Source organism: Rhincodon typus, chromosome 15 (genome assembly GCF_021869965.1).
Source record: "Rhincodon typus isolate 14 chromosome 15, sRhiTyp1.1, whole genome shotgun sequence".
Taxonomy (NCBI): Eukaryota; Metazoa; Chordata; class Chondrichthyes; order Orectolobiformes; family Rhincodontidae; genus Rhincodon; species Rhincodon typus.
In genome coordinates, this window is record NC_063346.1 from 1,784,277 (window position 1) to 1,798,690 (window position 14,414).

Sequence of the window (14,414 nt, forward strand, 5' to 3'; positions counted from 1 at the left end):
GGATCGGGGTGGGGGTGTGGAATAGGGAGAAATCCCCGGGATCGGGGGGGAACAGAGAGAAATCCCCGGGATCGGGGGCGAGCAGAGTTCCCACCTGATCCTGGGAGGGATGATGAGCTGTTTCCTACAGGGACTGGTGTTGTGGCCTCAGCGATTTGATCATGACACAAAGGTAGGCAGCACTGGAAGCAGAGAGAAATTAGTCTGAATCGTCAGCTCATCCACGTTAAACCTAAAATGAAAAGAACAGGAGATTCTCAAAATGATGGAAAGCTGGAAACAATTAGGAAGAGAGAGAAAGTTAGTGATCCAGGTACATAAATCGTCAAAATCTTAGGAACAGTGACAGAAAATAATGAGAACAACGGAATGCTGGCCGTTGTTTTTGGAGGTTAGAATATGTGTGGATAAAAGAAATGCTTCAGTTTTATAAGTTGCTGGGTAGACCAAAGCTGGAAGATGTGAACAGTTCAAGGCACCATACCCTAAGAAAGAGATGTTTGTCTTGGAGGCATTGATATCATCAAATCACAGAATAGTTTTTGCATAGAGGAGGCTGTTCAGCCCACCGTATTCATGCTGGCTTGCTGCAGCTTTATTTTTTCCCACTGGATCTGCATGTCACTGACAAGGCCATCATTGTTACCTATTTTCAGTGGTTTCCTTGGCCATTTCGGAGCCAAGAATTCCTTAAGATTCACCCGCATTGCAGTGGGTCTATAGTCACATGTAGGTCACCCCAGTTGGGGATGGCTTATTGCCTTACCAGATATGAATGAATTTGATAGGTTTATGCAACAATTGATAATAGTTTCATGGGTACCATCACTGCAACTAACTTTAAATTCCAGATTTGTTAATCGAATTTCAATTCCACCAGCTGCTGTGGTCAGATTCGAGCCTCTATTCCCAGTTCATTAGCCTTGGTGACCAGTGAGGTGTCATTGCCACAGCATCCCCCACCTCCCCAATAATTCACTAAGTGCCATTCACTTGCCTTTTTCTCATAGCTGTGCACTGTTTTGCTTTTGAGCTCCACATTCAGGAAACTCAACCTCTCCTTGAATGTTGCCAAAGTCAATTTTGTATATTAACCCAATACAGACTATTAATCATTCCTCTTTCCATTTGAATTCAGGAATGTTGTGTGAGCTCATAATCAGATCAACCAATGATTTTCCTAAATGGAGCAGCAGGGCTTGAGGGTCTGAATGACCTTCTGCTCCTAGTTTGGATTTTGAAGGAATGACTCTGAAATATGGTGTGCATTTCTCATACCTTGGTTGCTACCTCTCAAAAACTGTCAGTGATGTGGTCCAGCAACAGATCGGCTGTGTCAGCTCCGCCTTCTGCAACTCTTAGCGCTCCCATTGAAGCCAGCTTCACCAGTACTGAGGCAAAATTGTAGCAAAATGTACTATGATGGACTGGAGGCAGTGTCCAGAAGCTGGAAAGTATCCCCCCAACCCCTGTCGGGTCCTGTTCCCTCAACCCTCTGTGGCCAGTATTCCAAGGACAGCACAGTGAAGTGCTGACACTTTGAAGTTTATCATGAAGCACAGCAACATTGACAGTAATGACTTGGAATCAATTATTCAAAACAGCAATCTGCATTAAGTTATGAGTCAGGATCTTTTAATGATGAGGTGGAAGGTCAGTATTGAGGTAGCACAGTATTGTTGAAATGGTCAATACTGAGGGAGTACAGCACTGTTGAAATTGTCTTTTGGAAGAGCTAGTAACATGAGGCTACTTCTGGGCTCTGGGGTTTAAATAAAAGATTCCAGGCTATTACTTTGAATAAGAACAAGGGAAATGATATTCTGTATGATATTAATCAGGATCCCTTCAGCTACACACCATCCTGACTTGGAACTATCTCACTGTTGCTGGGTCAGAATCTGAGAACTGTGGTTGCCTTTACATCACCTCAGTAAGGCAGCTCACCACCACCTTCTCCAGGGTGATAAGGGATTGGCAACAATCATTAGAATAGCCAGCAATGTCCACTTTCTGGGGATAATTGAATCAATTTAGAGCAGATGACCAGATCGTTGTTGGGCCTGTTTCTGTGTGAGCTGTTTGTTTATTTAATTGGAAGTGATTTTGATGGATACTGCCGACATTTAAGTTGTTCCTTTAGGTGAAATATTAATGGATTTAAAATTAAGGGTGTTAGGGATAGAAGATGCTTCCTATTTGTAATTCATTTTTGTCTTTATTGAAACTAAGGTTGAATTATTTCAACTTGCAAAACAATGAAATTATGGCTAATGGAAACATTTTTGAGTTTGGAATTTGTAAATATTGTTGCTGATGGATGGGTGGTTGTGAAGCTGCTTTTGAGTTTGCCTGGATGTGTAGAGAGTGCTTGGAATAGTTTAATAATTCCTGGACCCAAGAGATTCAGAACAACTTGTTGGCTGAACTGGTGTTGTCTGCCTTGGATTTTTGTTTCATTATATTGTGACATGAATACTCCCTGTGGAATTTAAATGTTTTGATTGTTCAATGCATTTCAACATGCTGTGTATTATTGGTTTGTTGATTTGATGTTGAGGGGCAGTGGACTAGTTTCGAACCTCAAACCCAACAACCTTTGACGGCAACCACCCTTTTCTGAAATATTGATGTGTTTGAGCTGTCAGATTCTGTTTTTCTGTCGGGGCCCTTAATTCACTATTATTGAAAGAAAATGAACCTTGCCTTGAAAGAATCAGGGAATAGAATGTCACAGCACAGGAGGAAGCAATAGTGGACCATGGTGCCTCTGTTGGATCTTTGAAAGAGTTATTGAAAGAATACATCTTCCCTCAAACTGCACAATTTTCCCCTTCAAGTATTTATTCAGGTGCTTTTTAAAAGTTATTCATAAGTCTACAACGCACAAGCCAGGAGTGTGACGGAATATTCCCCACTTGCCTGGATGGGTGCAAGCACCAACAACTCAAGAAGCTTGACACCATCCAAGACAAAGTCGCCCACATGATTGGCACCATATCCACTCCCTCCACCACCGATGCTCAGTAGCAGCAGTGTATACAAGCTACAAGATGCACTGCAGAAAGTTACGAGGATACTTGACAGCACCTTCAAACTGTCCTTGAGACCATTTCCATCTAGAAGGAAAAAAGCAACAGGTACGTAGGAACACCACCACCTGCAGGTTCCCCTCCAAGCTGCTCGCCACCCTTACATGGAAATATATTGCCACTCCTTCAGTGTCGCTGGGTAAATATCCTGGAATTCCCTCTCCAAGGGCATTGTGATGCAGCACAATGACTGCAGCTGTTCAAAAGGGCAGCTCAGCACCACCATCTAAAGGACAACTAGGGATTGGCAATATATGTTGGTCCAGCCAGTGATGCCCACGTCCATGACTGAGTTTAAGAAAAAGTACTTCCACTGCTCTTTCTGGCAGTGCATTCCAAATCACAACATAACACTGCAAAAAATAAACTCCTATCTCCCCTCGTATCAGTTTGCACAACTGCTGGATGACTAAAAAAATCTGTTCTGATGTTGTGCATTTGAAACAGGAAGAGCCTTTACAACCCCTCGAACCTCTTCTCTGGTTTAGTTTGGATCATTCCTTATCTATATTATAGCTATCATTTCTTTGATTCTGTTACCTCTACTAAAAACAAATTTATTAATCATATCTTTGAAATGTTTAACCCCCAACAGGCCTGGATAAGATTTTTGGGGATGTTGAGGCAAACACAAGTCTAAGTTTTTGCTCCCCTCAGAATTCTGACATTACCTGGATGTCCTATCTGAAATTTTTAAGGTTTTTACATCTTCTCACTGACAAAACATTCACTATGTTTCTCTCTCCACAGATACTGCCAGACCTGTTGGGTTTCTCCACCACTTTTCTGTTTTTATTTGAGACTCCTAGCGTCCATAATAATTTGCTTTTATTGAAAGAAATAGTTTACTTCTTTACCCCTTCAACACCTTTTACCATTTTAAATATCTCAATGAAATCACCTTTAATCTTCAATATTTAAAAGAATATAAGATGAAGATGAGGAAACTCTTCTCTCCAAGGGTTGAGAGTCTGTGGAATTCTCTTGCCCAGAGAGCGGTGGAGACAGGGTCCTTAAAAATTAGATTCTCGACCAACAGGAAAATCAAAAGCTATAGGAGTAGGGGGGAATGTGGAATTGAGGCCACGTCCAGATAAGCTCTGATCTTATTGAAATGCAGGGCAAGCGGAAGGCATAGAATGACCTAGCCGTGCTCCTAATTTGGATGTTTGTGCATATGTTCAAATCTAGACTATGTAATCTGTCCATATAATGTAACCTTTTTGATCCCAGGATCTTTCTGCTGAATCTGTGCTGTACCCAATCAAAGGCCAAGAGATTAATTCCTGAGCAGCAATGCTCAGAACTGATCAGTATTCAGTTTAACCAGGCTTTAACCAGAGATTTCTGTTGTTAGAACAGAAATCTCTCACCTTTGTGTTCCTTAAGGTAAAGGTTAGCATTCCATAATTCCAAAAAATTGATTCATTTCAGTCTCCCACTTGGTGCTGACTGGCTTAAGATTGGCACTTGTGCTTGATACTAAGCCTCAAACAATATGCATCACACGATGCAAAAGCAGATATCGAGACAAAGGTGGAGATGAGGGAATTTCAGAGCTGAGCTGGCTAAATGCACAGCTGTTAGCTTGAATAGGAATCTGAGGGAAGTCCATTTGCGCTGTTGTAACCTACACAATGTGCAGCAATGGTGCATTAAAGAGATGAACTGGGAGTTTACACAGTGTGAGTGGCAACGCAGAGTACCTGCTGTAATGGTGTGGTGTATTGCATCTGGAGTACTGTGTACAGTGCTGGCTATTGTACTTACAGAAGGATGTTAATGTGTTGGAAGTTTCAGAGGTTTACTAGACCTGGAATGAGCAGATTGCCATATGAGGAAAAGCTGGACAGTCTAGGCCTGTATCTTGTGGTGTGTAGATGAGTAAGAGGTGATTTAATTTTTGTTAACTGGTTTACTTTGTTTTGTCTCTGCAGCTTGTTCCTTCTTTTTGGGAGACGTGGAATGTTCCGGAATGGGTAAGAGTATTTTCCTCCCAGTGTGCAATACGTGAGGCAGGAGGGCAGGTGCATTCTCCCTGCGAGTAAACCCAATCATGGAGGTGTTCAATTGTACTTTGGAGAGGCAGAATCTTTGAGGAGTTACTCCTCTAACCAGAGATGTGGTGTCTCCTATGCAGGCAGCTCCAGCTCCACCTATCTCCGATTCCCTCTTTCATGCTCTTGTTGCTCCTTGAGAAAAAGAATCAATGACTGGAGGAGCAGCAGTGATGGGAAAGAGGGAACCTGTGATTGGAGAAGCTGATTTGGCTGGTTCCTAAGCATGAAGGAGACTTGATTGAGGTTGGAGCAAGCTCTGGAATATGTTTACTCAGCCTGCCTGAGTGAAGTGAGTGCCTGTTGTGGCAGCGCCCAAGTTCCAACCAGCTGGGTTGGCAGGGCCTGGGCTGGATCTGAATTTCAGCCAGTTGGTGGGTGTGATGGGGTATGATGCTAGGCCCAAGTTTCAATCAAGTTCCAGGGAGCTGCAGGCCACCATAATACTACTTTGAATTTTGCTGTAGTGCTTTGAAACTAGAATGAATGCATTATTTGCTTTGTTACCCTACTTTTGGCACATAAACATGAGTGAGTTCAAAGATTGTGCATGATATATGCAGGACTCTGCTGTAATCACACAACATTTACTTTCGCCATATACAAATTGTTCCATGTCAGCAATAAGTCTCCTTTTCCTGTTCCTTTTGGGATGTAATTTAAAATCCGATCATAAACCCGAACGTCAATTTCTTTCAATCCCTGAATTGCCTTGTACCAAGTATTTATTTAGTTTATGTATGTATACAATCTTTGCTGTTTGTGCTACCTTATGTTTCTAAAACAGAAAACTCTGAAAACAATTTAACACATATTGAAGGTATTGTTGTTACATGAGTGGATCATTGAATGAAAAAGTTAGCGAGAATGAAAACAGAGCATCTGAAAATCAAAAAACTAGCCCCTGAAAAGTTGTCCTCCTCCCTCCTGAAAGACCTCAGTGGATCTCTCTACCACTGCAACCCACTGGTGATCTCTTTCACCCTGAAGGTCCTTGAACACATACTGAAGCAAACCCGGTACTACAGCCACATCTCCTTTCTCAGTACCTGCCTACGATCCCCACTACCCCTACGTACATCCATCTATCGCCATCCCACCTACCTTCCCCAGCCCCACCCCTCCTCTCTATTTATTTCAGAGCTCCCTTTCCCCTCCCCCATTTCTGAAAAAGGGTCCCGACCTGAAACGTCAGCTTTCCTGCTCCTCTGATGCTGCCTGACCTGCTGTGTTCCTCCACCTCCACACTGTGTTGTCTGTGACTCCAGCATCTGCAGTTCTTACTATCTCTGCTTTTGAGAAAATGTCGTAATTAAACATGTTGAAGCATTGTCCTTGTCGAGAAGCAGATAAGCATATATAAGTAATAAGGACAGTGGAGGATAAAAGGAATATTGAGGAGGAGGAGGAGGCATAGAACATTGCCAATATCTGCGTAGCTAATACTGAATGGTTAGGCAGGTTCGACACCCTCCTCTCATATTTAGAGGCAGAAGAATGAACAGAACTGGCAAGGTTAGTTACCACATTTTAAAGTGATCTATAGGGAAAACTAGGGTGTACAACATTAATCGTACATGATGTGGATGTGCAGAATCCTCTCCTGTAAAACACTCTTATCACTTAGGTCTGAAGAACCAGGCCCAGGTGAAAACAGAAATCCGATTCATGTTGGAAAAACTGCCTAATTGAATCCAGTCGAAGCAGCTGGAATTCCCCAGTAATGGCAGTGCCTAAGCCTGATGTATCAACCACATTCCGCATTGACAACAGTAAAGTCAATGCAGTAATGAGGGCAGATTTGATTTCAATTCCTCACTTAGAAGGCTGCATTGATAGGGTTGGTAGTGTTAGATTTCTTACCAAAATTGATTTGTTAAAGGAATATTGACAAGTTCCTTTAACACTTGAGCTGAAGACACATCAGCCTCTAATACTAGACAGTCTTTTACAATGTCAGGCAATACCATTTGGTCTGAAAAATGGTCCAACAACTTTTTAGAGCCTGATTAACCAAATACCTTGATGATATATTGGTATACAGTGATACTTGGGAGAGCCATTTGGAAGAAATGGGAACTGTTGTTTAGACAGTTGCAGTCGGTTGATTTGGTGAAAAAAGATGAATGTGCAGTGGCATGACTAACCTACCCTTGGGTGACAGGACAAGTGCTGCCAAGAACAGCCAGGGTGCAAGCATTAGTGGAATTCTGTGTCCCCAATACTAAACAAGGATGCATGGAGACTTTTGGAGATGTGTGGCTTTGATTGCAAGTTTGTACCAAATGTCAGCACTACAGCTGCTGTGCTGATGGATTTGTTATCGAGTCATATAGTCGTACAACACAGAAACAGACCCTTCGGTCCAACCAGTCTATGCCAAACATAATCCCAAATTAAACTAGTCCCACCTGCCTGCTCCTGGCCCATATCCCTCCAAACTTTTCCTATTCATGTACTTATCCAAATTTCTTTTAAACATTGTAATTGTATCCACATCCGCCACTTCCTCTGGAAGTTCATTTCACACATGAATAAGCCTCTGTAAAAAAAAAAAAAGTTTCCCCTCATGTCTTTTTTAAATCTTTTTCCTCTCACCTTAAAAATGTACCCCATAGTCTTGAAATCCCCCATCCTAGGGAAAAGACAACTACTATTAACTCTGTGTATACTGTTCATTATTTTATAAACTGCTATAAGGTCACCTCTCAACGTCCTACACTCCAGTAAAGAAAGTCCCAGCCTATCCAGCCTTGCTCTATAACTTAAACCTCCCATACCTGGCAACATCCTGGAAAATCTTTTCTCAACTGCCTCCAGCTTAATAATATCCTTCCTATAACTGGGGTGACCAGAACTGGACACAGTACTCCAGAAGAGGCTTAACCAATGTACAGCCTCAACATAACTTCCCAACTCCTATACTTGAAGGACTGAGCAAAGAAGGTGTGTGCTGAATGCCTTTTTAACCACCCTGTCTATATGTGATGAAAACTTCAAAGAATTATGTACCTGAAATCCTAGATCCCCCTGTTCTACAACACTACCATTAATTGTATATGCCCTACCCTTGTTTGTTGTTGCAAAAGAAGACTGAGGTTGTGTGGTCATGGAAGTGCCAGGCACTTTTGAGAAGGTTAAAACTGTTTTGACCAATGAACTATTTTGAAGGATAGTGAAAAACAGATTTAGTTTCAAGTATTGTGGAAATACCTAGAGATTTTTTGTAAACACGGGTTATTAAAAGTTCACTGGACATTGGAGATTTGTTTTAATGAAGGCTTTCTGTAAATCACATGATCGGTGATGACTTGTTGCTTTGCTTTGACCATTGCTGGAGCTGTTTTTTTTAGTCGTGACTGACTTTCCATTTCTGAGAACAAAACTGTTGTGTTGATTTCAGGGTGAAAAGTATTTGTTCTCAAGATTGTGCAGTGCAGAAGGAGGTTATCTGGCCCATCATGTCTGCCCTGGCTGTCCAACTGTTTTGCCTTCTCTTTCTCAGTTTACCACATCTTCCCTGACATAATCTCTCACGTGAAATGGAGACAGCTAATAATTTCAAAATGAAATAGGATTTTCGCATGAAGAAAAATAACTTTCAGGATGACAGGAATGCAGTATGAGAATGGGACTGTCTGGGCTGTTGTACAGATGGGCCCAAGGGCCAAATTGTCTCCAATGCTTTGACTCTATATTTTTGGGCCTCTGCGTCACTGTCGCATCGGAGTCATGGATTATGTTTTCATTGGTCTGTCACTCTAAGCCTCGTACAGCAGTGCATCAGCCATGACCACTACTGTGGAGATCTGTCAGTGATTGATTAATTAATAAACCAACCTACTAGGAATCTAGGAATCCTGCAGATTTCCCACTGTACCAAGGGCATGTGAATGAAGCTGCCTAATGAGGTTTGGTCTGAGCCAGGTTACATCTGACTGTTCCCTGAACTAGTTGCATGTATCAAACCATTCTGCTCAACTCACTGAACTACCTCAGGGGAGAAGACAGACCTTTCTTAGTCATGATCGACACCAGCATCCAGGTCAATATTCTCTAGAGCTTAGAAGAATGAGAGGAATGATCTCATTGAAAAATATTAGATTCTGAAAGGGCTTGAGAGCTGGTTAAATATAGAACTTCATGCCCGATGCAAGAACAAAATAACAATGTAAACTGCAATAACACGAATGTAGTGACCAGCTATATCTGATAGGCGCAGAAATATTATGGTGCAAAAGAATGGCACATGGTGTTTGCACAGTCTCCAAATAAGTAACATAACCTAGTTCCATTCTGTCTTTATCTCCCTGACAGTTGCACATTGTTTTTATTTAAATAACCATCTGATGCCCCTCTTGAACCAGCCTTCTCCACATTTCCAGGCAGTGCAATCCAGATCATAACCATTTGTTGTGTATAATTTTTTTTTCTTGCATTACATTTGCTTTCGTAAATTGCTTTCAGGCCGAGTCCACTGCTTCCTGATCCTTTTATGAGTGACAACAGTTTCTCCCTATCTATCCTATACAGTTCCCTCATGATTTTGAAAATTTCAATCACATTTCTTCTTACTCTTCTCTCCAAGAAGAACGGTCCCTACCTTTTCCTAACTGAAGTGTCTCATCTGGATACCATTCTTGTAAATCTCTTTCTCCTGTCTCCAGTGTGTTCACATTTTTCCTATTATGTGGCATCCAGTATGCCAGCTGAAGTATAATAAGTTACTTGGTACATGTGTCCTGTGTTTCTTAAGGATGGCTGGAAATTGACAATATGGGTGACTGGTTCACAAAGCATAGAATTCTTACAGTGTGGAAGCAGGCCATTCAGCCCATTGAGTCCACACTGATCCTCCGAAGAACACCCTCACCTATCCTTGTAACCACACATTTCCCATGGCTAATCTGCCTAGCCTACATATCCCTGGCAGTATGGGCAATATAGCATGGCCAGTACACCTAACCTGCACATCCTTGGACTGTTCAAGGAAACTAGACCGCCCAGAGGGGACCCACGCAGACATGGGGAGAATGTTTAAACTCCACACAGACGGTTGCCCGTGGATGGAATTGAACCCTGATCCCTGGGCTGTGAGGAGCAGTGCTAACCACTGAACCACCGTGCTTCCCCAATGGCATCACACTTTTCATAAAGAAACCTGTTCTAATCGTTTATGTGATTCTTGTGGCATTGGCTAACTCAGGCTGCTGATTTATTCCTGAAGCAGTTAGCTTTGTTATGGAAATTGGGGAGCATGGTGGCTCAGTGGCTAGTGCTGCTGCTTCACAGCGCCAGGGACCTGGGTTCTATTCCAGCCTTGGGCGACTGTCTGTGTGGAGTTTGCACATTCTCCCCGTGTCTGGGAGATGTCAGAGGTAGGTTCTTCACACAGAGAGTGGTGGGCGTGTGGAATGCGCTGCCGGCAATGGTAGTGGAGGCAGATACTTTAGACACTTTTAAGCGGCTCTTGGATCGGCACATGAAGGATAGTAAAATGTAGGGTATGCAGGGTAGATTGATCTTAGTAGGATAATAGGTCAGCACAACATCGTGGGCCGAAGGGCCTGTACTGTGCTGTACTGTTCTATGTTCTGTGTCTGCATAGGTTTCCTCCAGGTGCTCTGGTTTCCTCCCACAGTCCAAAGATATGCAGCTCAGGTGGATTGGCCATGCTAAATTGCCCACAGTGTCTAGGGTGGGAAATGTAGTGGTAGGTTAGAGGGTGGGTCTGGGTGGGATGCTGTTTGGAGGGGCGGTGTGGAGTTGATGGGCCAAATGGCCTGCTTCCACGCTGTAGGGATTCTGTGTGAAAATTCAACATTAAAAAATCTGAAAGTTTAAAACTGACGTCAATTATCATTCAGTGTGCTGAGTGGGGAGAGAGCTGAAAATAATTTTATTTCATCCACATTGTGATGGTTGATCTTAATTTGTATGTTTCCTTTTTCCCTGTTCTTTCAGCTGCCTGCCATGGGAGGCTGGAACCACACAAAGAGCACCGTGGAGTTATCTACAGCCCTTCCTGGCCCATGAATTATCCTCCATCCATGAACTGCAGCTGGTACATCCAGGGGGACTATGGAGATCTCATAACCATCAGGTACTGGGCCTGAGTTTTCAGTTTGATGGGGTGCTTTGCAGTAATCTACCTTCCTGACTTGTAAATGGGTCTGTGAGCACGACAGTGTTCTCCCTCCAGTATGGGGGCACTTGCCAGTGTTGCAGAGTTGGTGAGAGAGCTCCCAAGTGTAGGTCCTTCTAGGGTCAGACTATGATTTCACTGCAGAGTTTGTGAGGCTGCTTCTGACCAACTGGAAAGTGCATTGTTTGGTCTTTTGGATGCGGTATCAGTGGTTGGTATGGTTTTAGGTACAATCAGGGAAAAGAGGTTTGAGTTAATTAAGGAGGGTTAGCACAAATTGTAAGAAGCAGTTAATGAGTCAGTAAAGTGTCATATTGGATTTGAAGTGATAACACTTTCTCACTCTACAGATACTGTCAGACTTGCTGAGTTTCTTCAGCATTCTCTGGGTTTGTTTCAGATCTCCAGCATTATTACCACTGGTGGGTAATGTCTGGTACAGAGCGGTAGCTACTCGGTCGTAGGATTTATCCAGAGTGAGGCTGACTTTCTCTCTCTTGATTTTCCAGCTTTCAGAATTTTGACCTAGAGAATTCTCACAAATGTACGGTGGACTGGCTGATGATTGGGCCGACACCAAAACGAGAGGAATACAGAATGTGTGGCTCGTACACCCCCCAACCCTTCATCTCCACAAGAGACCACGCCTGGATCTTCTTTCATTCCGATCCAACTAGCTCAGGTCGCTCTCGGGGATTCCGACTGTCCTATATCCGAGGTGTGCCTAATTAGCCCACTGTTTGTATTGTGTTGGAGGAGGATGACTGCTGATATAAGAGCTTGATGGGGTGGATAAAGAAAAGAGATTTCAACTTGTGAGAAAGGCCACAACAGGGGCCACAAATACAAGTTGTTCACTAATAATTGCAATAGGTAAGACAACAGAAACAATACCCACAGAGTGGTTACAATGTGGAAATTATGACCTCAAGGTGAGTTGAGGTAAATATTGTTGCATTTTGGGGAAGCTAGATAAACAGGAGGGAGAAGGACAGAGGAGGACATGCTGAATGTGATGAAGACTCCTTATTATTTTTGGAAACTTGAGTTCTAAAGTAGAAGAAAATGGATTTTAGTTTTCAGTTCTGTGAAGGTCTGACTTGCTTTCTTTTAAGAAGGCCAGAAAGTCACTTCGAACAGAGGAAACTCAGCATTTCCAAGAAACTGAGAGTTTAGGTCAAGATCGAGGAAGTAAATTTGTGCAGTGATTGAAAAAGATGTATGATCTATCAAGCCAGGTCTGTGTTTGCGGTTAGAGTTACCCAGTTTTACCATCAATTGGGACTATAACAGGATTGTTGAAATGAGGATGGGAAGAAGCGACCACCTGTTCGGCCAGATTAGCTTGTTCCTGTGCTCTACATTTCAGTTTATCTGCAGGGCTTGAGGTTGTGATTTTTTACTGTTCACACAGGGAGACTGACTCAGAGCAGCTGCAAGCCGGACGAGTTCCTGTGTGGGAACGGCAAATGCATCCTGAGCACCTGGAGATGTAATGATATGGATGAATGTGGAGATAACTCTGATGAGCAGCATTGTCAGCTCCCCCCAACCATACCGCACACAAGCCCGTGTTCAGCTAGAACATTCCGTTGCCTGGTGAATGATGCCCCCCAGTGCCTCCCGATGAAAGTTCGGTGCGATGGCAGCATGGATTGTGACCAGGGAACAGATGAGGAAAACTGTCCTGATACCAGCTGTGGCAAGAAAATGGCCAATTTCTACGGTTCGTTTGCTTCACCGGACTACTTCCGATCCCAGCAAGACAGGGCACAGTTGGACTGTACCTGGGTGGTGGATACTCAGGACAGCAGGCACATTGTGTTGCAGCTGAACCTACAGTTGGGTTACAACGATAAGATGCTTGTGTATGATGGAGCAAGCAAGGAGCAGAGCAGACTGCTTCAGGCATTAACCTTCCGTAATAATGGGCACACTATCACCATTGAGTCCTCACAAGGTCAAATCACCGTCTTCTACCACACTGACCCTGGCAGCACAGGCCATGGTTTCAATGCCACGTACCAGGTGAAAGGCTACTGCCTTCCACAACAGCACCCTTGTGGGAATGACGGGGGCTGTTTTGCAGATACTCAGCGCTGTGATGGCTGGTGGCACTGTCCGAACGGCAAGGACGAGGAGAACTGTGCTGCCTGCCAAAAAGATGAATACCCATGTGGGGGCACCAGCGGCATGTGCTACCCACTGGCAGATCGCTGTAACAACCAGAAGAACTGCCCTGATGGCTCTGATGAGAAAAACTGCTTCTCCTGCCAGCCCGGGAATTTCCACTGTGGCACCAAGATCTGCATCTTTGAGCAATGGCGTTGTGATGGCCAGGAGGATTGCCAGGATGGCAGTGATGAACAGAACTGTCTGATGGTGGTGCCAAGGAAAGTGATCACAGCTGCCCTCATTGGGAGCCTGATATGTGGCCTCCTGCTGGTCATTGCCTTGGGCTGTGCTTTCAAACTGTACTCCCTTCGGACCCGCGAATACAGGTACCACAACCAGAGCTATATGTCTCCATCACAGTTGGGTTTCAGTAAAAAACAAACTAAAAAAAGTTTTGAATGAAGAATATTCTCTAAAACTATTAATTTGTAAGATACATTAGATCAGAGCAAGGGAGCTTTTACTGTGAGGGCTGAGGGCCCTCAGATTACGATCTTTTTCAAAATATTAACCCTCTGGCAGTTTGCCACTCCCACAACATTGACTACTCCACAAGGCTTATCCCTCTGCTCCCCCCTTGGTCCTGATCCACCAGCATCATGGACCCTCCAATAATGCAGCGCTCCCTCAGCGCTGACCCTCTGAAATGCAGCACTGTGCTTATTTATCACTCTGGATTATGCAAATCTGAGTTAGGGGTTTCTGAAATTATATTGTTCTGAACCACAATTTTTCCTTTTACAGATCAGGTTTCCTTTTTTGTTTTAGAGCTTTTGACACCCCCATGACCCGGCTGGAGGCCGACTTTGTACAACGTGAGGCTCCCCCATCGTATGGACAGCTGATTGCCCAGGGACTCATTCCACCTGTCGATGACTTCCCTGTCTACAACCCAGCTCAGGTAGACCCTCTGCTCAGGTAGACCCTCTGCTCAGGTAGACCCTC

At 43.6% G+C, this 14,414-nt stretch overlaps 1 protein-coding gene across 2 annotated transcripts in view; it reads left to right on the forward strand.

The window, feature by feature from the left end:
• The window catches only part of lrp3 (low density lipoprotein receptor-related protein 3), a 17,830-nt gene that overhangs the window by 531 nt on the left and 2,885 nt on the right, over nucleotides 1-14,414 (forward strand). The window contains exons 2-6 of one of the 2 annotated variants that reach the window (XM_020536533.2): nucleotides 5,030-5,071; nucleotides 11,114-11,252; nucleotides 11,804-12,012; nucleotides 12,709-13,795; nucleotides 14,214-14,370. In XM_020536533.2, the coding sequence (XP_020392122.1) occupies nucleotides 5,030-5,071; nucleotides 11,114-11,252; nucleotides 11,804-12,012; nucleotides 12,709-13,795; nucleotides 14,214-14,370 (1,634 nt within the window). The remainder of the gene's footprint in view (nucleotides 1-5,029; nucleotides 5,072-11,113; nucleotides 11,253-11,803; nucleotides 12,013-12,708; nucleotides 13,796-14,213; nucleotides 14,371-14,414) is intronic. The other variant, XM_020536534.2, reaches the window with a different exon arrangement.